Source organism: Maniola jurtina, chromosome Z, assembly GCF_905333055.1.
Source record: "Maniola jurtina chromosome Z, ilManJurt1.1, whole genome shotgun sequence".
NCBI classification, from domain to species: Eukaryota; Metazoa; Arthropoda; class Insecta; order Lepidoptera; family Nymphalidae; genus Maniola; species Maniola jurtina.
This window is the reverse complement of record NC_060058.1, coordinates 9948838-9972911: the sequence shown is the minus strand read 5'-3', so window position 1 is coordinate 9972911 and position 24074 is coordinate 9948838. Positions and strand designations below refer to the sequence as shown.

Here is a 24074-nt window from a genome sequence, read left to right as displayed (position 1 = left end):
CGCTCTAATTTGTTAGTCGAAGTAGGATGGCGATTAGAGATAAGTACTTTGCTTCAAGTAGCTTTATTAAAAATATTATTTAACATTGCGTAATTTCGAGGTGCACATGGTTTGGCTGTTGTGACTATTATTGTTTTAAGCTACACAGTAATTCTATACTTCTAAATTTCAAATTATAATAATTATGAAATTCTATAAAATATACATTTTTTTTTTCCTTATTACGAGTATGAAATAGAAATGCTAAAAATACTAAACATTACAATATTTTTAACTTCTATTCATGAATACCATGTCTGCTGTCGAAGATATTTTTTTTATACAGAAACGAATCTAAAATGCCATTTTGCATAGTGGTACATAGTTGCAGCTTGGACCACGAAAAAGGATTATTAATCATTATTTTATCCGACTGTTGATGTAGGATAGTAATATACTAATAATATAACTAATAAAACTTCTGAGTTTTCCAAAATATCATTTTCAAATAAATAATTATGTATCTAGGCAACGTCTTTCTTGACAGCTTTACATTTGTCAATTGACATAATATTATGAACCTAATGGTCATCTAACCTTCTTTTCTCCAAGAAAACTAGAAAAGAGCTCATAACTTTAAACGGCCGAACCAATTTTTTTGGATTATAGCTAAGAACACTCTCGATCAAGCCACCTTTCAAACAAAAAAAAGTAAATTAAAATCGGTTCATTCGTTTAGGCGCTTCGATGCCACAGACAGATACACAGATACACACGTCAAACTTATAACACCCCTCTTTTTAGGTCGGGGATTAAAAACAAAACAAATCAAGAAAATAAATCGTCAAAAATAACAACCGAAAAGATAGCAGAAAACATAATTGTGTATAGCATTATATTTTTAGTGCACTGTGTGTAAATTTATTCAGATTTTATTTTGCGTGCTCTACTGAAGTGTGTGAGTATAGACAGATATAGAATGCGAATGAGAGGGAATGATTGGCGCCCCACTTTTGGATTAGTTTCGTTATAAGCACATTATAACAATAAGTTATAAAGACCGATATTCTATAGCGAAGTGGTTAGTAGCAAATTATTATTTATTGTTATACTCGTAAATGCTTACTTAGGGCGCATTCAAAAGGCGCTGCTTTGTAAATCGATATAAATAACAAGTGTAAATTAAAAATTTATAACACCCCCGACGATCCAAAGTATTTGAGTTTTCCAAAACATCATAACGCAAAATGTCAAATGACGTAAAACAGAATGTACACAGAATGCCTTTGCATAACGCTATATTATGGGAAAATGTCTATTTTTAACCTCAAAACAAATAAAGTAGTTGAGTTTTGGCACATGATTTTGAATGATCTTAGAGTATCTCCTCAAAAGCCCCTATTTCTAAGTGGTCGGCCCTTCCTCCTCAAATGTATTTCCGAAGTTTGTTTGTGATTTGAATAAAAACTATTAGCGCTAGAAAAAATCGACAGAACAAATAGAATTCCAGGCAATTTAGTCAATTAAGACGATATATGATGAATTATAGTCATAATTAGTGAAGACAACACGTACAAAAATTAGATGCTATCCGCGTCACATCTTTTCGCGGTCCTCGCGTTCGCTCGTAGAACAGACATATATATTAACATATATGAAATATTGTCGAGACTTAGGAAAATAAATTGATATTAGCATTTTTTGATGGATTACAGTCATAATTATTTAAATTTTTTAATTAATCAAAGCATTTTACAGCAATTTTATGTTAAATTTTGAAATAATTTAAAGTAATAGTTGTTTCATTTGAATGAGTCAATGAACGAGTTCCTCTCTATATTATATTTAGCCTGAGATCACCCAATTCTATGCACATACCTATATTTTTCATACAGAATGTACATAGAAAAGTTACATCCAGACTCAGGATAAAATAGATATAGATATATAGACATCGATCCTCATCGTACTGAGTCATTGATTCATATCAGTATCTTTTTGTTCCAATACTATCTGTTTTTCAATTTGCTTCATTTAGTTAAAAATTCAACTATGTAGTTAAAAACATCATAATACATTACCATGAAGGCAAAGTCATTTTGTTTACAATGTCGTTGATCAGAATTACTGCAGGCGTAAGATTATATTGGCATTCACCGTTGGTTTGTTCTGCGCACGGCTCGCCGCATTGGTCGCCGGCTCACCGCGTTGGCAGCGCTCCCAGCTGTGCCGATGTTAAACTGCCGTTGGGGGGACCCTGCCGCCTGCGCTCCGAATTTGTACACTCCGCCTTGCGATTGTGCTTGTTGCTGTAAATAAAGCAAACACATATCAATGTACTACTACGGTCATCTATTTTTATTATTCACAGGGTGAATTGATATACTAGGTTAACCTAATAAATTAGGTTTACCAAGGCGTTATGAAACATGACTAAAATTTCATTGAATTTCTACTACGCTCGAGCGTAGTTTTCCGAGCAGGTTGTTGTCTTTGCACGCTCACCCTCGATAACTTGAATGAGCACGCCGGGTTGGTTGTCGGAATACGTGGGTGGTTAGCATTTTGTGTGTTGTGATGTGATGATGATTTTCTTGACAGGCATGATGGACCCAAGGACGGACGGATGAACGGACGGACGGATGAATGGACGGACGGACAGACAGATAACAAAGTGATCCTATAAGGGTTCTGTTTTTCCTTTTGAGGTACGGAACCCTCTGTGCGACCCTCATAGCGATACCAGCATTTCACATCTACTCTAGTTACTCTATTCTCAATACTTCATCATATGATTAGGGCGCAATTGCTATTGCAACTCTCAATCAAATCACGAGCCAATTCCATTTCTGAACATCTAAAGACAATCTACCACTGGTTCAGATGCCACAGCCTAGCGAGAAGAACCAGCAAAAAACTCGTTTGGCGTCTAAACTCAATCATTAATCTCATGAACATTCTTTTAAGAATAATCTTCATTTACATATCTATGTATTCTTGTATATATTGTGTATTCTCTTGATTTACATAATTCAGATTCAGATCAATAATTGATTGTCCATACAATATACAAACATACATAAATATAATATATAGATTGATGTAACAATTTAAATTGTAAATGAAATGGAACTAAGTAACTGCACTAAATATAAAGAATAATAAAAAGTGAAAAAAATTCTAACCTGTCCAAAACCAAAAACTCCTGTAGTCTGCTGGGCACCAAAGTTGAATGTTGGAGTAACAGGGTTCAGTGGAGCAACCTCGAATGTTGGTACAGAAGAATTCAGTGCCCCAAATGGAGTTGCCCCTGCGTTTGGCGTTGCAAACATTCCCACTGAAGGTGCCGTGTTGCTTACAGCTTGTGCTCCAAATATATTCGGCGGAGCTTGACTTTGTAAAGTCGGCGAGAACATAACAGACTGATTGTTATTAACTTGAGTTGATATCCCGAACATGTTTTGAGCCTGCGGCTGTGTGGGATTTCCGAAAGTCGACGCAGGTGTCACATTGTTGGCATTGAACTGCATTGATGAGCCAAAAGAAAAAGTTGCCGGTTTTTGCACATTATTAGTCCCAGGAATTTGCGCAAACATATTAGAACTGCTGTTATTCATAGACCACATGTTTTCTTTCTTGTCCGGTGTGCCAAACATTGTACCTGATGCATTCCCTACTGAAATTTTTGCAGGATCTACAGTGTTTCCTGACGGCAATTTAAGCGACCCCAAAGTAGTGTTTTGATTAAGTGACCATGTGTTTTCTTTCTTTGCTTGTAGAGAAAACAGGTTACTGGGCTGAACTGGAGGTAAATTATTATTGCCTTGTTCGATGCTGTTTCCTGCACCCATTTTAATTGCACTCACCTCATTATTTGATGGCCACATTATATTATCTTTCTTTGTTGGTCCTCCTATAAGTCCCGAAGCTATTGAGTTCGAGGACAAGCTGCTCCCCCCTGCTTTTGAGTTTCCTGTGGCTAGTCCGTTTCCTCCAGATATTGTATTAGCAGAAGTGATGTTACCACTAGACAAGCCGTTTCCTGCCAAATTATTGCCGGTATTTGACGTTGGCAAACTAAATACTGGACGTATTTCAGAAGTCTTTCCAAAAGAGAAATTAAACTTAGGCTTCTCAATTTTTGTATTTTGAGTGTTAGTACCGAAACTAAATACTGGGGCACTGGAGAGCAACGGCGCTGCTACTGCAGTATTTGTCGTCACTGTTTCATTTTTATTAAATAATGATAAAGATGAAGGAATTGGATCAGTTTTAGAAAACAATTGCATTGAAGTTGTAGAGACAGGCTCACTTTTTTGGAAAAAAGAAATAGACGAAGTTGAAGGTGCTATAATGGGAAAAGATATACTAGATGTTGAGGCTGTTGTTACAGCAGGAAATAATTGTAAACCTGAGTTACCGGAACCGGGAAAACTAAATGTACTTTGAGGTACATTTGCATCAGTAGCAGCTGTCGCTACAGCCTGTGTGTTAGCCGGTTGTTTTGTTTGCCCAAAAGTGATCCCAGCTGATGGAGTCTTACCTACTGATGAAGGACTCAATGGTATTCCAAACAAACCAGCTGGCTTTTGAATATTATCTGAAGCACTTGTATTAGGTTGTTCAATATTTGGAACTTCCTGGATTTTTTCATCATTTTCTAGTGAAGTCTTAGATGGTGTTCTCTCAGAAAACTTTGAGCCTTCATTGATTGGACTTCTGAAAACAGTAGTGTCTGCAGATGCGGAAGGTATGATAGATTTCGATACACCAAATATAAATGTTGGTGTAGAAGCTCCTTCTGCTATTGTTTCTTTCTCAGTGGTAATCTTATTAGAAGTTTTCACCTTGGGTATCCCAAAGGTAAAAGTAGCATGTTCAGGTACATTGTTATTATTTGTTTCCGACTGTTTAGCTGGCATTTCTAACTGTGTCACAGGTAAAGATTCGGTTTTGTTTTCGGAGATATTTTGATTACGATCAATGCCAAACTTGAAAGTTGTATTTTTAAGAGTACCAAAATTAAAATCAATCCCTTCAGATGCTTTCGTTTTGCCAGACTTTTCCGCGTCACAGCAGACACATTTACTTCTGTTTTTATCATTTCGCACCAAGCAATTCGTACACTCCCATTTTTCACATTGTGAACTCATAATAGATTTAAGTGTGGAATCACTGCTTGTCTGAATACCAATTTGAGGTTGAGATAAATGTTCTTTAGTCTTACTTTGTGGAGAAGTACTACCACATGCTGCACATTTATCAGCACTGCTTTTATTTTTTATCCAGCAATAATCGCATTTCCATTCGCTAGCATTATCAGGTTTACCCTTAATAACAGCAGGCAATTCCTCAGATTTTTTATCGCTACACCAAACACATTTGTCTAAACCTGCAATATTGGTGCAGCAATCTGTAAAGAGGTACGATTGTTGCAATTTGTATGTAACATTTGAGTTTGTTACCAGTCCATCAACTTTGTTGTTTACTTTTTCACAGTTAGCACATTTATCTAAGCGTTCTTGACTCAAAGCAACTTTACAGACTGAACAATGCTCAGCTTTACTAACACTCTTTGTTGGCTTTGCAGCTCCGCAACAAACACACTTGTCAGAGTTGGCTTCGTTAGGAACCCAGCAATCGTTACATTTCCAAGTTTCAGATTGTGTTTGTGTTTTAATTTTTTTGTTAGATTCCTTTTCTTTTGATTGTTCCATAGTCCGCCGCTCTGGAGAACCAAAAGTATAATTAGGTAGTGGTGAAGAAGTTTGTACTGTCCCTATACATTGTACCATAATAGGACTGGAAAATTTATAAGGATCATCGTTTATAATAGTATGTGGCTTACTGGTAATTTCCGTTCTGTTATTTATCAGTGTATCTTGTTTCGTCAAGTTTGTTGCAGAAATAGATGTTGAATTGACAGAAATAGGCGAATTTGCAGTAGTTGTAGTAGTAACAGATTTAGAATTAGTGGCATTTGCGGATGTTTCGACTGCATCTATCTCTTTGCAGATATGTGTTGCAATATCCGATAGGGTTTCCGTCCCTGTACTGGTGCCAAATGTGAATTTAGGTAAATTGTTTTGATCAATTTGTAAAACTGCAGTTGGAAGATGAACTGGAGCTGGTTCATCGGTGGCTCCGACTGCCTTATCATTTCGGTTAGCTCTTGTTAGGTTCACTTTGATTTTTGTAGTTAATTTATCCGTTGTTTCTTTCGGATTATTGCTGTAAACAAGAAAAGGCAAATTAACATTTACAGTGCGTAACATACAAATTTACCAATATTGAAATTCATTGTGATTTACCATTGAGTTTGTGAAGCTGTATTTGGTTGAACAGCCACTGAGCTGCTATTTGATGCAATTATTTGGCGAGCAATTTTAGTGCTACCCATTTGTCGAGTTCTTTGTCGGAATTGTAATATTTTCGCCATACTTTGTATATAGAGTTCTTGAGTTTTATATGCTATAAGTAAATCGAAAAATATAATTACTATCATATCAGCATTATAAATCAAATTTCACGCATAATAAAACTTACCATTCTTTGGACGTGAATTATCGAAGCTTTTAGAAGTTTTCACACATTGTGATATTCTTTTGGCTTCTACTAATGGAGATGAATAGTTTTCCAATAAATCCATTACTCGCTTGGTAGCATGGCTCATGGTAAAGCTGTCATTGTTTGCAGATTCACTAACTAATGCAATCTTTCTGCGTTTGATATCTGGCATGTAAGAGCCTGCTGCTCCCCCATATCTTGTTCTTCCCGCATAGAATGGTGAACCTAACAAGCTCCGTTTTATTTGCGGTTCACTACCACCCTGCACCGAATCTGGCGGTGGCAATTTTTCTAAAATATGATTAGTACAATTTTGAAATGTAATTATTATCCTATATTACTTACTCTCATGCCCGTGTACAAAATAGATACGTATAAAAAATAAGCCAAAAGATATGTAATATACTTACATACATAAAAATAAATAAACCTACATACACATTACATAAACACATATTTGTACTGGGCGGATTACACCCCGACAGGGGAGACAAAACGGCTGGAGGTCAGGGCGACAGATTGAGAAAACTGGTGGACTATCCTAGCTGAGTCTAGCAAGACCGCTTTTTGCATCCTGGCTGCGAGCGAACTGCCACGGAACCCCAGTCGCCTCAGATGGTGAGTGAGGCTGACTGGGATCAACCCATTCGCAGATATTACGATTGGGATGATTTCAGTGAACTCCACATGCCACATGTCGGAAACCTCGTGAGCCAGATCGAGATACTTGCGTTTTTTCTCCGTCTTAGCTCTCACGAGGTTTTCGTCACATGAAATGGTGATGTCTACCAAAAAAACCTTCGATTGTGCCCGGTCCACCACCACAATGTCAGGATTATTCGCTAGAATATTCCAGTCCGTGATGATGGGCCGGTCCCAATAGAGCCGGACTCCGTCGCGCTCGAGTACTGGCACCAGTGTGTACTTGTAGTACGGAACCTCTCATCCAGGAGACCGAGGAGGAGAGACTTCAGAGCAAGCTCTAGGTAAAGGATTTTGGCTGCTTGGTTGTGTCATTGCAGATACTCAGTGTTAGCAAGCGCCAATCATTCCGAAAGCATATGCCTGAGTGACTCGCCGGGATGGCGACATGCGACAGATTTCGTGAGTGCTATCCTTCAGAATGGAAAATTATTATTATTATTTACTAGAGGATGCCCGCGACTTCGTCCGCATGGTTTTAGGTTTTTAAAGATCCCGTTGGAACTGTTTGATTTTCCGGGATAAAAAGTTGCTTGTGTCAATTACAGGGACGCAAGCTACCTCGGTACCAAATTTCATACAAATCGATCAAGCGGATGAGTATTTAGGTATCTCGCGGAAACTGTTTGGTTTGCCGGGATAAAAAGCAGCCTATGTCCTTCCCCGGAATGTATCCGAAGTCTGTACAAAATTTCATTAAAATCTTTTCAGCGGTTGAGCCGTGAAAGCGTAGCAGACAGACAGACAGACACACTTTCGCATTTATAGTATTAGTATGGATAATAGACTAATTCTTGGTCTGTGTAGAATACACAAAACTAGAAATGCAGCTATAAGAAAAAAAACGAAAGCTATTGATGCATTAAAACATGCCATGAAGTTAAAGTGGAAATGGGCTGGTCATGTTATTTGACTCACAGATAAAAGATGGACAAAGACTGTGACTGAATGGCGTGGCCTAGTTGGGAAACGAAAGAGAGGTAGACCTGTAGAAAGCTGGGAAAATGAAATTAAAGAAACGGGAGGTATAAACTGGAAAAAAGGCTCTAAACAGGAAAACCTGGAAAAATCTGGAGGAGGCCTTTACTCAATGAGAGGTTCTTAAAAATAAAAATAAAAATTATTTTTTTTGTCAACCAATTCTTTGTTTAGTAATTTATTAAGGATAAATATAAGGCTTTTTATTTTATATTTATATATAATAGACTAAGCAGCTTTCGCTGATGCGTCTATATCAGACGTGCTTTGAGTTCAAGAGTTTTTCATCACTCTTGAATTCTCAAAACTCTTGAACTTCTTGAACTGGTTAACAGAGTTTGACATAACTACATCCTTGGACAAAATTTTACCTAAAAAGTTTGCTAAAAGTTTATTACTTACTGTAAGATCTCTCATCATCTGGTATATCAAAGAGCGATTTCCGATTTCTTATAACTGAATTATAGCCTGTAATTGTGTTGTGTATTTGCATCACATTTTCACTAGGAGAGTGTCGAGGCGTTGATGTAATGTCAGTTTCTGGCCTAAATGTGCTAGTACTTATAGGAGACTTTACTATGCTGAACGTCTCAGTAGATTCTGTATTAGTACTTGTGGATTTTGTCTGAAAACATCATTTTATAATTTATAAATGTATTAATTATTGTATAATACTATTATAATTAATAACTTTTGATCATCGAAGTATGAGACATGCTGTATATCAATGGTGTCCTGGAAAATTTAATCTCATCCATTCTCACATGACAGACAGACAGAGAGACAACAAAGTGATCCTATAAGGGTTCCCTAAAAATAAATAATTTATTAAATTTTTTTTACTCCCATTGAGTGAAAAATATCAATGACAAGTGGTTGCATATCTTATACTTCGATGATTAATAATTTATTGGATACTAAATAGCATGCTTTTACTACAAAAATATGAAACAGAAAAATAATCTATTAGGTCTCAAGCCTTGAAGTACAAGGGCAAGCTGAAAGGAAAAGCATTTACTTACTTTGGGGGCATAGTCATTTGAAGTAGATGCTGGGCTATAGCGCATTTTTTTAGAAAGAGGTTGAAATATTTGGTCCTCTGGAGCTTCATCTTCTGTTGAAGAATCTGAAGACTCAGCAACTGGTGCAGAACCATTAGCATTTGAGGAACGTGGACAGCCAAACCATTTTGACACTGAAGCAGGCATTAAACCTGACATTCTTGCAGTTACATTCTTGATAAATGACTGGAAAAAGATAACATAGTTAATTAGTTAAGTTTTAGATATATAATAAATGTGAACAAAATGAAAACTCACTCTCCATTTTAACTTGATGTGCCAACTCTCATTTCCAAGGTTCCGTTCATCTTTAAAATAAGGACTAAAATTTGTATTTTTGACATGACAGTAGACACAAAGTTAAAATGGTGAGTGAGTTTTTGTTGCTATGTTTTATACAAGTATCTAACATATATATTATAAAATATAGGAAATAAATTATTATTTGTTACAAATCAACATTGGATTTGGTGGATCGTTGTGCTAGAAGACTCATTGACAACCAAGTGCTGGTCAGTTCTAAGCTTCAAAGTTTGGAACATCAGCGCAAGGTTGCCTGTCTGTCGGTGTTTTACAAGATGTATTTCGTAGAGTGTGCTAAGGAACTATTCAACCTAATTCCCCCTTCACCATTTTACAATAGAACTACTAGGCATAGGCTAGGTCTGAACTTTTGATTTTTCAAGACAAAAAGTAGTGATACGTAACAGTCTGTTCCCAGGATGCAAGGTATCACTGTGCCGAATTTCGTAAAAATATTTACTTAAACAGATTATTCTTTAAAATCTTGTGGGATCAATACGATTAACCAAGGTACCGTGTATTCCTTGTAGTCAAGGAAAACTTCGTTTAAAGAAGTTTCCCAAAAGGAAGTTTAAGAGAGCTTCACATGTCCTAGAGTTGGTACGTAGCGACATTGCCGGTTCCATGGAGGTGGAGACAAGGGGTGGCAAAAGATATATGTTAAACTTTGTAGATGATTACAACAAGAAAGTATTTTATGTCTAGAATCTATCTGATTCAATTGATTCCAATAATATTGAATTGGAAGCTTCTCAATTTGAGAGAAAAGTTGAAGCTGTCAATATCCATGAAGGAATAGATTTCCTCATAAAGTAGAGTATTTTGGCTTAAATTTTATGATATCAAACAATCCACAACTTTGTCTGTGTTGGTGTTAGCTGGCGGGGTGGCGGGGGGTGCCGTGCGTGTGTCGGCGAGCGCCAGCATGGACGGGGTCCGTGCTTGTATGGTTTTACTAGCTTGTTGCAAATAACTACAAACTTGACATTGGCTAAACTTTGTAAAGCCAGACGAGAGAGAGAAAAAAAGACAATCCAGTATCAGGAGATTCTTTATATCAAAAGGCTTTTCAAAGAAGTAACAGGATAACCATATATTATTGACTTATATGGTGATAGTCAAATAGTCAAAGTGGTAGTAAATCAGTTTATACTGCGGCAGTAGGCGGGAGATCAAAACACATAAAATATTAGGTGTCATTATGTTAGAGAATTAGCTGAAGCAAAAGAAATAGTTGTTAAATATTGCGAGACAAATTTAATGCCCGCTGGTTTTTTAACAAAGAGTTTATGTAAACCTAAGTTTGAATATTGTGTTCAGTATATTGGTATTGATTCAGTGGGGGTGTTGAAATAGAGATTGTATACCAACACTATCTATGAAATGATACCAACCTACTTTAATATAATAAATATGTACTGGCTGGCTGTCAGGTATAATGTAAAAAAGAAGTATTGTTTAAAAATTGTTGTTCTATGAAAATATGGTTGAATACATGTTGTTTACCTGATTTAATATTTTCATTATAATAGCATCCCGGGATGGACTATTACAGATAAGCTACTTTTGTCCTGAAAAATCAAAAGTTCCCAGTGGAATTTTAAAAATCTATATTAACGCGGGCGACGCGAAGCTGGGGGCGTCATTTCGTCCCAAATGCTTTAGGACACCCCAATACACCACAGCTCCCGATGGAGAAGGCAAACCGCAACCTGAGGTGGGTTGGGAGTTGTGTTGTGAAGTGGAACAGGGCTTTTGTAGCATAATGCGTTTTTTCACCTAGACCAAACTATCACTAATTTTGTACAAATAAGAAATTGTATAACTAAGATATTTTAAAAAAACTGTACCTAATAGTGCAGCAAGTGAACACATTGTTCAAAAATCTCTAGCCAGCTTTTCAATTTCAATATATTATCACTTAATAAGTAAATCCAATTACGCACAACAGACGGAAACGTTTAAGTGCGGAAACCAGCCCAGAAAGAAGAAGTAAATCCAATATTGGTTCAGTCATGTAAGTATCATAATTATCTTCTAAAATTGTCTTTCACGTCGCTTGGGAATTGATATACATGATTCATTCCTTTTTTCTTAGCTACAATTTATTCAGTCGCAGAGCGGAGCGTCGAGTTAATAATACAAAAATTAAAAATATACATCTACGCGTGAGGCCTAAGTCGCCAAGAGCGGGAACTTAAAGAAAACTTACATTATTGATGTCGTCGGTAGGTGATCTAGCTCGCTTGTTCTTTCTTGCCGGATATTTCGCACTCATTTTGATTTGTTATATTGATATCATTGATTATCAACTGCTTGCAGGATAAACTTTATAAGTTAAATAAATTTCGGTTAAATCTCAATTATTGGCAAAAACGTGACAAACATGGCGTCTTTGATAAATGTCAGAGCTCAGTGTCAAAGGAACGCACAACAATTTACTTGTATGTTTTTATGATTTATGTAAGTCTCAAAATCACAAAATTCATTCAGACAACGCAACTATTACAATTTCGTTATTTTCCCCACGCTAATAAGTTCAAAGGTTCAACTCAAACACAGATCACTATAATACATTATTATAATATTATTTGGAGCATGGAGACAGGACAGTTTGACAGGTTAGTTCCGTGCATTTGCAAAGCGCTAGTGTAGTGTCGCAGAAGTCTTTACTCTTTGATCTCGATAGCATAGTGATGCTCATGACAAAAGTTGTGGAACTGCAGCATGATTCCAATAAATAATAATAATAATAATGTTCTTTATTTCAGGCAAAATGTATCCATATTATTACAGAATTAAAGAAGTCGTATATAAAATATATAAAAGCTTAGATCTAAATAAAATAAATAAAGACAAAAACAAGTAGGTACAATAATGTATTACCGTCTTTTATTTATATCTTTATTTTCGATTCGCACTGCGATGCTACGTCAACCAATATCGGAAAATGGCGACATCCAAGTGCTCATACATCGTCCGTAGAATCTCATTATTTGAGTGACCTAGACGCTCCAAAAAGGAAGCTATTCGGGAACGTCTAATCGCGAAGAAGTCTGGCATTCTTGCCGATGCGAACATGTTCGATGCACTACAAAATCGCGGTAGTTTCATCAGGATGCGGTAGGCATCATTGTACTGCACCAATGGCAGATAAGCCATGGGTATGCCTATGTATAAACTGTAATGAACCAAAAATGGTAGGAAAGTACGGCTCTTGGACTCTTTTGAACTGAAAAAGGAATTGAAAGAGAAATGTGATCGCATTGTGACGCGTTCTTATCTCTGTTGCGCGGATTCTCGAGGCTCTTCGGTCCAGCTAAACGACGACCTCCCTGGCGCAGTGGTAAGCGCTGTGGTCTTACTAGTGGAAGGTCCCGGGTTCGATTCCCGTCAGGGTTTGGAATTTTATAAATTCTTTAAATCACTGGTCTGGTCTGGTGGGAGGCTTTCGCCGTGGCTAGTTACCACCCTACCGGCAAAGCCATGCCAACCAGCGGTTTAGCGTTCCGGTATGATGCCGTGTAGAAACTAAAGGAACTTCTGTGGGGAACACGGCATGGCCACAGAATAATATACTTGTAGTACAGTCTTAGACACTATGCATATTTATTAATCTGTGGTCTTCCGTCGACCTAATAAATCTATGATCTATGCCGACTTTATCGTGGTCTGTGCTGTTATTTAGGTAGAACTTAGAAGAAAACCACTGAACATTGAAAGTAGAAAACTGAAAACTATTTTGAAGATCAATTTCCAGCGCTTACGTTTCACAAATGGAACGAGAATATCAGCCTAAGCCGGGTCCTTTAAGGGCTTTTCGACGTGATTATTCAAAGTCAAATATATAAATTTTTTTTTTGCATTTGGTGCTGTGTTTTGACAAATTTGTTTATTTTTTTTATAGTTTTCCACGGAAGTAGTGCAGAGGCTGAGGAAGCAAACACAAGCCTCTCGGAATATCACGATTATGAACCCAGATTAGAGTTCGATGATTCAGAGCTGATGGCTGCTCCTACTTTTCTATGTAAGTACCTATAGTTTGTTTTCAAGTAACATTTATCTTTACTAGTTATTCTTTAAGTCGATGGGTGGTCAGCTTTTTTATACTTGATTAACTGGATCTTACTTTTACTGTTCATAATTTTATATTATATTTTACTTCATAATTTTACTGTTTGTAGGTAGATAGATTTATATAAATCTAACTACAAACAGTAAAGTTTTTAAAAAAATAGTAAAGTAATGAATTCTCATTTATTAGAAAATCCTTAGGAATTATTCTTAAGCAGCTTAAAACTGTGTCAAAGCACTGAAGCAAATAGCACAACCTGTCCTTTAAAACAATTAAATTTAGTTAGTCTATCTCAAGCAATCACAAGTCAAACTTCATTTCCTTGAAATCGATGTGAAGTGGTTTGGTACATTTTGGCATAAATGGGTCTTATTTATCTCTATTTGAAATGCTTTATCTCCAGTTAGGTATTTTTTTTCTCTTCATTATGATTTTTCCCTAACTACAGTTTGTTCTAAGATCACCACTCATTATTTTGATTAACTGTCTGTAGCTAGTTTCTCGTAGTTTACTATTGGGAGACCCAATAGTCGTGACAATTTTGCATAACTTAATACAATGTGCTAATATTCTAGAATTTTTCGGATACTCCTATTGGAAATAATTCCTAGTTCATTTAAGAGTTCGAGATTGGCAAATTCAACCACTTGAAACTGCCTTTTTGGCTCATTATTTCATAAACAACAGTTTTCAGAAAACTGTATAACCGCCATAACTATAAGTAAATTATCTGTGAAATGAAAATGAATGTGGTAACAAAATAAAAATAAAAATGGTGTTTACCTTATTTATAAAAATGCTATCTTCATTTCTAGAACACATCTTCATCAAATTTCATCTAAGAATTTCTTTTAAAGACTAATTTAATTACTTACCAGGCAGTATCCACATTTTTCTTGTGGGATATTAGGCAGTAGTAGAAAAATCAACATTCTGGTTTCATATGTAAATTTAGGTAAGGTTTGGTCAAATGAGTGTAGTGTGTATTTGATTTTTAAAAATGAATTGCCTCCTATGATCATGAGGCAGTCTTTGAATGGCTTTACTAAAAACTTTACTGCTAACATTATGCACATAAAATTAAAAAAAAAAGTTGTAACTGTAATTTTTTTTAAAGTGTGTTATTTAATCATATTTAACAACAAAAACAAGTGTTGGCTTCACATGTCAGGGTACTGTAATTTTGATTATAATTTGAACCCTTAATCTGAACCATGGAGGTTAAAATCCCAAGTTGTGCAGCCTAATATGCTTTTTATTGGTACTCAAATTTAATTTTAAGGCCTAGTTTCCACTTTAGCAGAGCAGAATGGAGATGTGTTGAGTTGACCAGTCAGATTTGTAATAGACGATGAGAAAAACTTTCACATCATCTTTTAAATACCAGTCAAATACAAAAAATGATTAGTCGACTGTGCATATCTCTCCAATCCAACATTTAGATGTACATTAGACTTTGTCTGTGGTGGCGTTTGTTGGCGCGCGTGTTGTGACTTTTTGGAGTGTTTTTTTGTTAGAAGTGGCCGGTTTTTGTGTCCCGCTGGTGTTTATTGGTGGTGGAACTGACCGAGGAACTGACTGAGAAGCGCTCTAAAGGGGCGCTGCGTATATGTCGGCGGGCGCCAGCACAGACGAAGTCCATACTTATACATATAGTTTTCCTAACTTGTAAATAACTGCACACTTGACATTGGCTAATCAGTGTAAAGCCAGACCAAAGAAAAAAAAAAAAAAAAGATGTACATTATTTTTTTGATGCTCAGTTAATTATTTTCCTTACTACCTTAAAAGTGAGAAAAATCCCTGTAGAGTTTTTCATAACATTTGTATAAGGTTATAAAATGAACGGATCAAGTTTTCTTATTGTTTTAATCATGCAGATTTATTGACTTAGATTTATAGTTTTGAGATTTAAAATGGCTCATGTAGTATAATTGTATTGTAATGAGATTAAGTTGTGATAGCTAGGATAGATAGGAATAGCTATAATCCAAGAAAATCGGTTCAGCCGTTTGAAAGGTTTGAAAGTTATCAGCTCTTTTCTAGTTACTGTAACCTTCACTTGTGGGGGGGTGTTATAAATTTTTAATTTACACTTGTCAACAATAAAGTATCATTTACTTTAATAGTGAAGGAAAACGAGAAAATCTGTATGCCTGAGCGTTCATTATAATGCTCTGAAAGGTGTAGGAAGTCTGCCAATCCGCATTTGGTCAGCGTGGTAGACTATGGCCAAACTCTTCATTATGAGATGTTGATCCCATGATGTTGATCAGCGATGTGTTGATAATGTTGCTCATGATATATTGAGAAAATTATTGTATCCATTGTTTCCATATTCCCTGTGACGTGAACTGTCTTTTAGGTCCAGAGGATGATGCGCTTAAACGATCTGTTAGTGATGGTACTATTGAAGAGAACTTTGAGGATGCTCTCGCTGGAGCACCAGAAGTGTATGCAGAGGTATAATCCATACATTACATTATATATCATTTATATTACCTGACTAGCTGTGCCCGCGACTTCGTTCGCGTGGAATAGTGACTTTTCGGGCACCGTGATTCTTTAAATTGACATAACTTTTTTATTTATGAACCGATTGACATGAAATAAACACTAAATGTTAAGTGAAGCTTACTACAATATATTAGTGAAAACCGTATCTAAATCGAATAAGCCGTTTCTGATATTAGCGTGCACAAACACACAGACAAACAGACAAAAAAAATTAATTACAATTTCGGGTTCGGCATCGATATAATAACAACCCCTGCTACTTTTTTTTATATATTTCCGTTGTACAGACACCACTTTTCTACAATTTTATTATATGTATAGATTTAGAATCCTGTTTTATCAATTATTAGGTATCTAATTCATTAGTGCCTACAACATTTGACTCGCTCCAGCAATACGCGGGGCTGCAATTGCTTGTATAGTATGGAATATTATTGTAAATTGAAGAATTGAAAAAGCAACCGCCGAGTTTCTTACTGGTTCTTCTCTGTAGGAATGACATTTCGAAGCAGTGGTAAATTATTTTGACGATTCAAAAGCACTTGTAAAAGTCTGCTTGAATAAAAATCTATTCTATTCATAGATTTCAGACTCACTGACTTATGATAACTTTGCTGAACTTGCTGGCACGGGCTGCGTGGAAGTTGTAGGCGACGATGAGATTGGTCGCCGCATAATCATAATATCAGCTTGTTACTTGCCACCCAGTAAAGACCTGCACCCGGACAGATTCTTAAGGTAAATAAAGAGAATTCTCTTATGCCTCTTCTTGTATCTTATTATTACTTCTATAAATTCTTACTGCAAGTAAAGAAGGATCAGACGAAGACTTAAATAAATAGTGAGTCTTACTACAACAATAAAGTGCAGTTCAACTCGCAAATTTAAGCACATTTTAATTTTTTTTAGTGATGTAACCACAAATTCACGGTTTTCGGATTTATTCCTTTACTTGTGCTATAAGACCTACCTATCTGCCAAATTTCATGATTCTAGGTCAACAAGAAATACTCTATAGGTTTCGTTGACAGACACGACAGACGGACAGACAGACAACAAAGTGATTCTATAAGGGTTCCGTTTTTCCTTTTGAGGCACGGAACCCTAAAAATAGTACAACTCTTTGTTTCAGATATCTCATGTTTACTCTGGACACATTTGTTGAACAAGACTATAGTGTAGTTTATTTCCATTATGGTTTAACTAGTAAAAACAAGCCGCCTTTATCTTGGCTGTGGAAGGCTTACAAAGCCTTCGATAGAAAATATAAAAAGAATCTCAAGGCACTCTACTTAGTGCACCCTACGAACTTGATACGAATTGTATGGCAAATGTTAAGACCTGCTATAAGTGTTAAATTTGGAAAGAAAGTCATGTATGTGAATTATTTGCATGAACTGCAACAACATTTGGATCTTGACAAACTATTCATTCCTGAAGAAGTGTCCGAGTAAGTACTGATCAAATTAAATTATAAATTTTAATACCATACAGAGGAAACGATTAATGTCTTAGCGAATATTAATTTCAAATTGTATGCAGGCATTGAACTAGTTACGTACTTTTTGTTTACAAAGTTCAAACAAGTCAATTTTATTCGCGTAATATGCTCCACAAAACGAATGAAATAATTGATTTAAGTTGCATGCTTCTCTATATTTCAAGTTATTTACTTATCATGTCTTCTATACGCCATACTAATGAATAAAATTGAAGTGTCTGTCTGTAATTATGAACTCCTCCTAAAACATTTCATGTAAATTTTGTTGCCTAGACTCAATTCATAATGCTTTCACTGCTAAAATGTTATGAGATCTCTAGTAGGGCCAAGCCCCTAGCTGAGCTTCCATTTGTGGTGCCCATGAGATCTATCCCAATTCCGAAGTATATTGCTCTTAAGTGCTCTTGACTGTATCACATTTATAACAATAAATAACAAATAACTCTACTTACAAACTCTGATTCTACCTTCATCTTGGTAAAAAAAAGTATGGCTTGGGTGTTTCATGTTCGTGGAATTTTTATCTTATATAACATTTAAGCCCAGAGTAACTTGTGTGACTGCAACTTACATACAACACAAGCGCAATGTGTGAATGTGTTGTATGTACCAGCTCTTGTTAACAGGGCCTACCTTTACCGTACTTTTAACAATGGGAGTTTTATAATTACTGATTTTCGGCTACGGTAACCTCACATGTGAGATAAAAAATAAACATGTGTGTTTTCTTTTAGGTACGATAAGCGCCTGTTATCTAAAAACCCAAGAGCCACTAATATAGCCCGGCAGATGGCGGAACTTTCAGTTAAATCACCAGATCAAAACGACGCACAAGTCGCTCGGAAGCCAAGTCTCGCTCCGCCTTCGACACAACAGTTCGGTGTTTCGTTACAGTTCATCAAAGCGAATAATTCTAACATGATAGACTCTATACCGCCTGTGGTCAGGCAATGCGTTGAGTTTCTGTCGCGGCCTGAGGGTGAGTTGTGAACAATGTCACATTTGTCAAATGTTTATCATGTCACGTCTATCACACTAATATTATAAAGGCGAAAGTTTGTATGTGTGTCTGTGTGTGTGTGTGTGTGTGTGTGTGTGTGTGTGTGTGTGTGTGTATGTTTGTTACTCCTTCACGCAAAAACTACTGGACGGATTTGGCTGAAATTTGGAATGAAGATAGATAATATCCTGGATTAGCACATAGACTACTTTTTATCCCGGAAAATCAAAGAGTTCCCACGGGATTTCGAAAAACCTTAATCCACGCGGGCCTAGTCGTGGGCATCGGCTAGTGTATTTCATACAAGCTCCAATACTAATCGAGAGGTTAGATGTTTAATGAAAAGTTGCTGATTTGACTATGCCCTATCCCTAGAATCAAGTTAATATAGCGTTTCTTCTGTTACGTAATCCCATACATATTATAGAGCCAAACAGAGAGAGCGCTATATTTCATTCCACGGATGGGGTTTAGTAGGTACCATCCCAATTAGTACAAATATGAATTGTGATTGTCAGCGCTCGAAACAGAAGGATTATTCCGGAGATCGGCAAAGATTTCGGTGATCAAGGAACTGCAGAGGGCATGCAACAGAGGCGAGCCTATATCGTTCAGAGATGACCCCCACAATGCTGCTGTGCTTTTGAAGACCTTCCTTAGGGATTTGGAGGAGCCATTATTGACTTCCGACATTTACGAAGATATATTGCAGTTTCATAGTAAGTTTTGTAAATCTATACACTATAAAAAGATCTTGACTGACTGACTCATAACAGCCTAAGCCGATGCAGTTAGAACCATGGATTTTTGATATAAAGTTCCTTCTATAATATAGGGACTCCCTAAGAAACTTTTTTTGAAAGTGCTACTCCCTGTAAACACTGATTTTTAAAAAAAGCTACTCGAGCAAAACAGCGACCCTTAAAATTTGTAGTTTATATAGAAGTCGCCGTGTATGGGCACGGAGTTGCCGGGCGTCTGGGTGACTGCGAGTTACTGCCCCGTTTTTTTTATAACTAAATGGGCTTGCGCTTGGCTGCAATCACACCAAGCAGGTGATGATGCAGCCTAAGATAGAGCGCGCCTGCTGAAAAGGTGCCTATTCACTCTTCTTTTGAAGGTACCAATATTATAGCTAGCGGAAAAAACGGAAGCCGGAAGGACATTACGTATTCTAGCAGTGCGTATGAAACGAGGAAGGAAATCGCTTCGTGCGAGTCCGTGGAATTTCGACTATGTAGGGATGTAGACCTTGGCTATGCCTAGTGCTTCGATTGTAAAATGGCGAGTTAGGAACTAGGTCGAATAGTTCCTTAGCACACTCTCGATACATGTCCAGACTAAGGCTGGCTAGTGAGGTTGTGGCGACATTCAGGCAACTGGCTAGTCGCCCTAACTTATAGGAACACGTGTCTTATGGAGCGTTCACTCCACTTCGGCCGCGTACGAAACCAGTCTTTCCGTAACCAGTTTCTGCAAAGAAACAGACGACCGGGCATTGCGCAGAACTAAAAAAAATTGCAGTAACAATAACCACCACCAAACCGAAAACTGTTGAAAATGGCATTACTGGTACTTCCCTAATTGTAGAAAAGTATGTTTTATTTGAATCTCTAGATTAAGTATTTTTCACGGCTACTTATTTCGCAGCTTGGGCGAACGAGGAGAAGACGCGACAAGTGAAATTGATTATTTTGGAAAGGCTGCCACTTGATAACTATAAACTGCTGAAATACATTTTTCAATTCCTATGGCAGGTAAGAATATATTTTTTTTAATTTGAGATACAAATGAGCCCTTGACTGCAATGCCACCTGGTGAAGTGATGTGATCATGATGCAGTGCCAAACAACAGGCAGCACTTTATACGTTTGAATTCCCTTGGCAGTCTTGACAGACATACAGACAGCCAAAGAAATGGTCCTATTCGGGTTCCTTTTTTCAGGAGATACGGGATCCTAAAAAATATATAAGCGCGTAACATCCGCTGTTTTTACAGGTTCAAGACAGAAGCTGTATCAACAAAATGACGGTTGGCAACTTGGCAGTCGTTTTCGGCCCCAACCTGTCCTGGCCACCCAACGGTCAAATGTCTCTGCAGGCGATTGCACCGATCAATGCTTTTACAGAGTATCTCCTTCAAAACCAGAAATCCATATTCTTCATATAAATACAATTACTATTAAAAATGGATTTATAAAGGTCATCGCATATCAATAAACAACTAGCAGGTAAAGCGAGATCCGCAAGTGGTGCCCGTAATGCATTTTTCTGTAGTGTTAAAAAGCGCGTGGCAGATCGAAGAAATGCTCAAGATGTCAGCAGAAGTTCAATCTCTTATCAAACGTTTAGCGAGCTTTAACGTCGCGGTCGATGTTGTGAATGTCACTCGCGCATATAAAATACTAGCCGATGCCCGCGACTTCGCCCGCGTGGATTTAGGTTTTTCGAAATCCCGCGGGAACTCATTGATTTTCCGGGATAAAAAGTAGCCTATGTGCTAATCCAGGATATTATTTATCTCCATTCTCAATTTCAGCCAAATCCGTCCAGTAGTTTTTGCGTGAAGGAGTAACAAACATACACACACACACACACACACACATACAAACTTTCGCCTTTATAATATTAGTGTGATAGCCCGTGCCAAAAAGATACGAATCGTATCGAAATGGTGCTAGTCATTTTGTTTCACTCACACGCCATATTATACAGGTATTGTGTGTGAGAGGGAATGATAAATGCCGATCTTTTCGATTTTTTTCTTTATTGGCACGAGTTATACTTTTACCTGCGCACTTGCGGCTCTTACTTGCAGCCTTATGCGATTTTCTGATTGTAAAGAAGTTGAATGCCAAATACTTTTTATACAAATTACGAAATTTTTACCTGAGATTAAGTGCAAATAAATATGAATTGTTTGTTTTTTTAAATACTAGTTCATAATAAAATTATTACTTTACTACTTAATATTAGAATGTAACACACAAACATGCTAAGATTAAGGATACAAAAGTTGCGTATATGAACATTTTTAATTCTATTTACGGTTGAATACGGTCTCTTAATACTTAAGAGTGTGTTTAGTATTGATAGTATTGAGTGTCTGATTTCGGGCAATTTGTCTGTACAATCAATATTAAAAACAGCTCTTAAGTATTAAGATACGTTTCGATATTCGGCTAAAAGGTGATAAAAAAATGAATTTTATTATCACGATGGGATGGGATGGGTATTTGTTAGGACGGTTTGTACAATTGAATGAATAAATATTTTGTAAGGAACGATAAAATCTTCGATACTTAGTGGTTACGCACTCATCCGATCCGAATCCATGAAAATACGGATATTAAAAACTCAGACTGAATTCGGATATCGCTTACGCGACACTTATCTAATCTTTGATCCAGATCCAAGCTATTCGGTGGGCATCATTGACATATCTTCGTCATAGGTCCGATTTGAATCTGCGGCACCTCACAGATATTCTCACAGATGACGGAAAGATATCAAATGACGGAACTCGGATCTAGTGCGTAAGCTACCACTTGTATGTATATAACGAACGTATTTTCACGGACTCGGATCGGATGAGTGCGTAACCGCCCTTAGCCCAAGCATTTGGTTACCATCATGGCATGGCATTGGTATTAGGATTGGCAAAACAGTACTTTGTCTACAACATCCCTTAAATATTGATTGCTGTTGGTACTAACATTGATTGATCTGAGACTGTCAATTAATCTTAAGGGTAGTGTATGTATATTCAGCGCAATGAAAGAACGATACCAAGTCATATAAAATACAGGATGTTTGAGAACGCATATCTCAAGTCACTGCAACTGTTAATTGATAATATTGTTACAAAAAAATTAATGTGAAAATACGGGGCTATCACACATCTTGTAGTTTTAACAACATAGTATTTAAAGTTTTATAAATGTTATCATCATTCTATATAATATAATATATAACTTGTACATAAATATTTTTTTCTAAGACATTTTGTGAACATGGTTGCATACAACCGTGTTAGTGCATAATATATAGGTAAGTACTTCGAATACTAATATTGTAAGATTTTTGTGTAATTGTACAACAACAAACTTTTACTTTGCTGTAAAAATCGCTACTGCAGAGAGAATGCTTGCAAAAGTAATCTATATCAATAAATTAATATATCATTGTTATACATTTTGGTATGAGCAAACTAAAAGTTTGGCGTAGCCTCAAAATAAATGTTCCATGTTTTTCTGTTGTTAAACATACACGGAAACAGTTTCTACAGCCTGCACTTGCAAACTGAACTTTTACGAAGCATGTGATTAAAACCCCATCGTTAAGAATGAATAATGTAGATGACGGAAGAGTAGTGGGTGATATGAGCTCGATTTATGGGATATGACATGGGCTCGAGCTCTTTTTTAGTATATATTATATTATTATTATCCCTCATAATGGAAAAACAGAATCCTAATAAATCACTGTGTTGTATCTCTTAAAACAGCTGAGGCATCAAATTACTGTTGATACTATCTATCATGTTGTCTATGGTCTCTATGATTCCTGTATTAATGTCAAGTTTCTAGTTTAACTCAATAAAAATTACAGCTTATCAAAGCCATCGTTAAATCCATAGGCCATTTCACGTTGAATCACAAATTCGTTTTGTAATTGAGGCTGTCGAATATTTTTATCAAATTAATAACTATGCGTGCCTTCCAAGGTACGGAACCCGCGGTGCACGAGTCTGACTCGTACTTGGCTGGTTTATTTTTAATAACTTTCATGTGTTCCTCGCAACCCCATCTTTAATGTAATTTTAAACATCTCTCTATTTATCTTCTTTCTCTGTTTGCGTGCCGGTGCTTTTGGTTAGGTTTCGTCATTACCGATTAGTCATTTTGGACGTAACGCAAACAATTTATTTGACAAATCTAAACGCTTGTCTCGGAAGAGCCAATACGTTATTTGTTTAAGTACGCACATAATTATATTTCCTTTACACTCTTACATGTAACTAATATTTAAGAAAAGATATTTAAATTGGAATGGAAATATTCTTAGCGTTAGTAGACTTAAATATTATATTATTAAAAATATTTTAATCAAATTACAGGTACCTAATTATTATTCTAAATACTTATGTTTAGTAATCTTAAGGCATGGAAATTGTTTATGAGGGTTTCTAGAACAGCTAGCGTTTCTTTTATATTTCAGTCTATAAAAATCATTTAGTCTGTTAAAAGAACCGCTGTGGTCAAATGTGATCGAACTTTGAATTCTAAGTTAATTCATCCTCACACACTTGTAAATTTATACGGTGTGGCGACGTAATTTCACACAGTCGAACTGCAACGCCTCCGCGCAGACCATAGATATAGACATTTA

The 24074-nt window shown here is 36.5% G+C and overlaps 2 protein-coding genes across 4 annotated transcripts; one reads left to right on the top strand and one right to left on the bottom strand.

The window, feature by feature from the left end:
* Window positions 1–737: 737 nt before the first annotated feature.
* On the bottom strand, window positions 738–12217 carry LOC123880397 (nuclear pore complex protein Nup153). 3 transcript variants are annotated; one of them, XM_045928497.1, is made up of 8 exons: window positions 11803–12217; window positions 9249–9473; window positions 8629–8851; window positions 6526–6837; window positions 6291–6450; window positions 5828–6210; window positions 3165–5707; window positions 738–2288 (listed from the first exon to the last, which is right to left on the bottom strand). In XM_045928497.1, the coding sequence occupies exons 1-8, from the start codon at window positions 11866–11868 to the stop codon at window positions 2133–2135; spliced, it is 4068 nt and encodes a 1355-aa protein (XP_045784453.1). In that variant the 5' UTR covers window positions 11869–12217; the 3' UTR covers window positions 738–2132. The 3 variants fall into 3 exon arrangements, with proteins under 3 accessions (XP_045784453.1, XP_045784452.1, XP_045784454.1); XM_045928496.1 differs by having other exon boundaries at window positions 3165–6210; XM_045928498.1 differs by lacking the exons at window positions 9249–9473; window positions 11803–12217 and having other exon boundaries at window positions 3165–6210; window positions 8625–8781.
* A 1045-nt stretch (window positions 12218–13262) lies between these two features.
* Window positions 13263–21100, top strand: LOC123880403 (rho GTPase-activating protein 8-like). Its single transcript, XM_045928516.1, has 9 exons — window positions 13263–13415; window positions 13498–13617; window positions 16031–16128; window positions 16766–16920; window positions 17315–17632; window positions 18418–18662; window positions 19202–19402; window positions 20334–20440; window positions 20683–21100. Exons 1-9 carry the CDS (start codon window positions 13367–13369, stop codon window positions 20851–20853), a joined length of 1464 nt encoding a protein of 487 aa, XP_045784472.1. The 5' UTR covers window positions 13263–13366; the 3' UTR covers window positions 20854–21100.
* Window positions 21101–24074: the final 2974 nt, after the last annotated feature.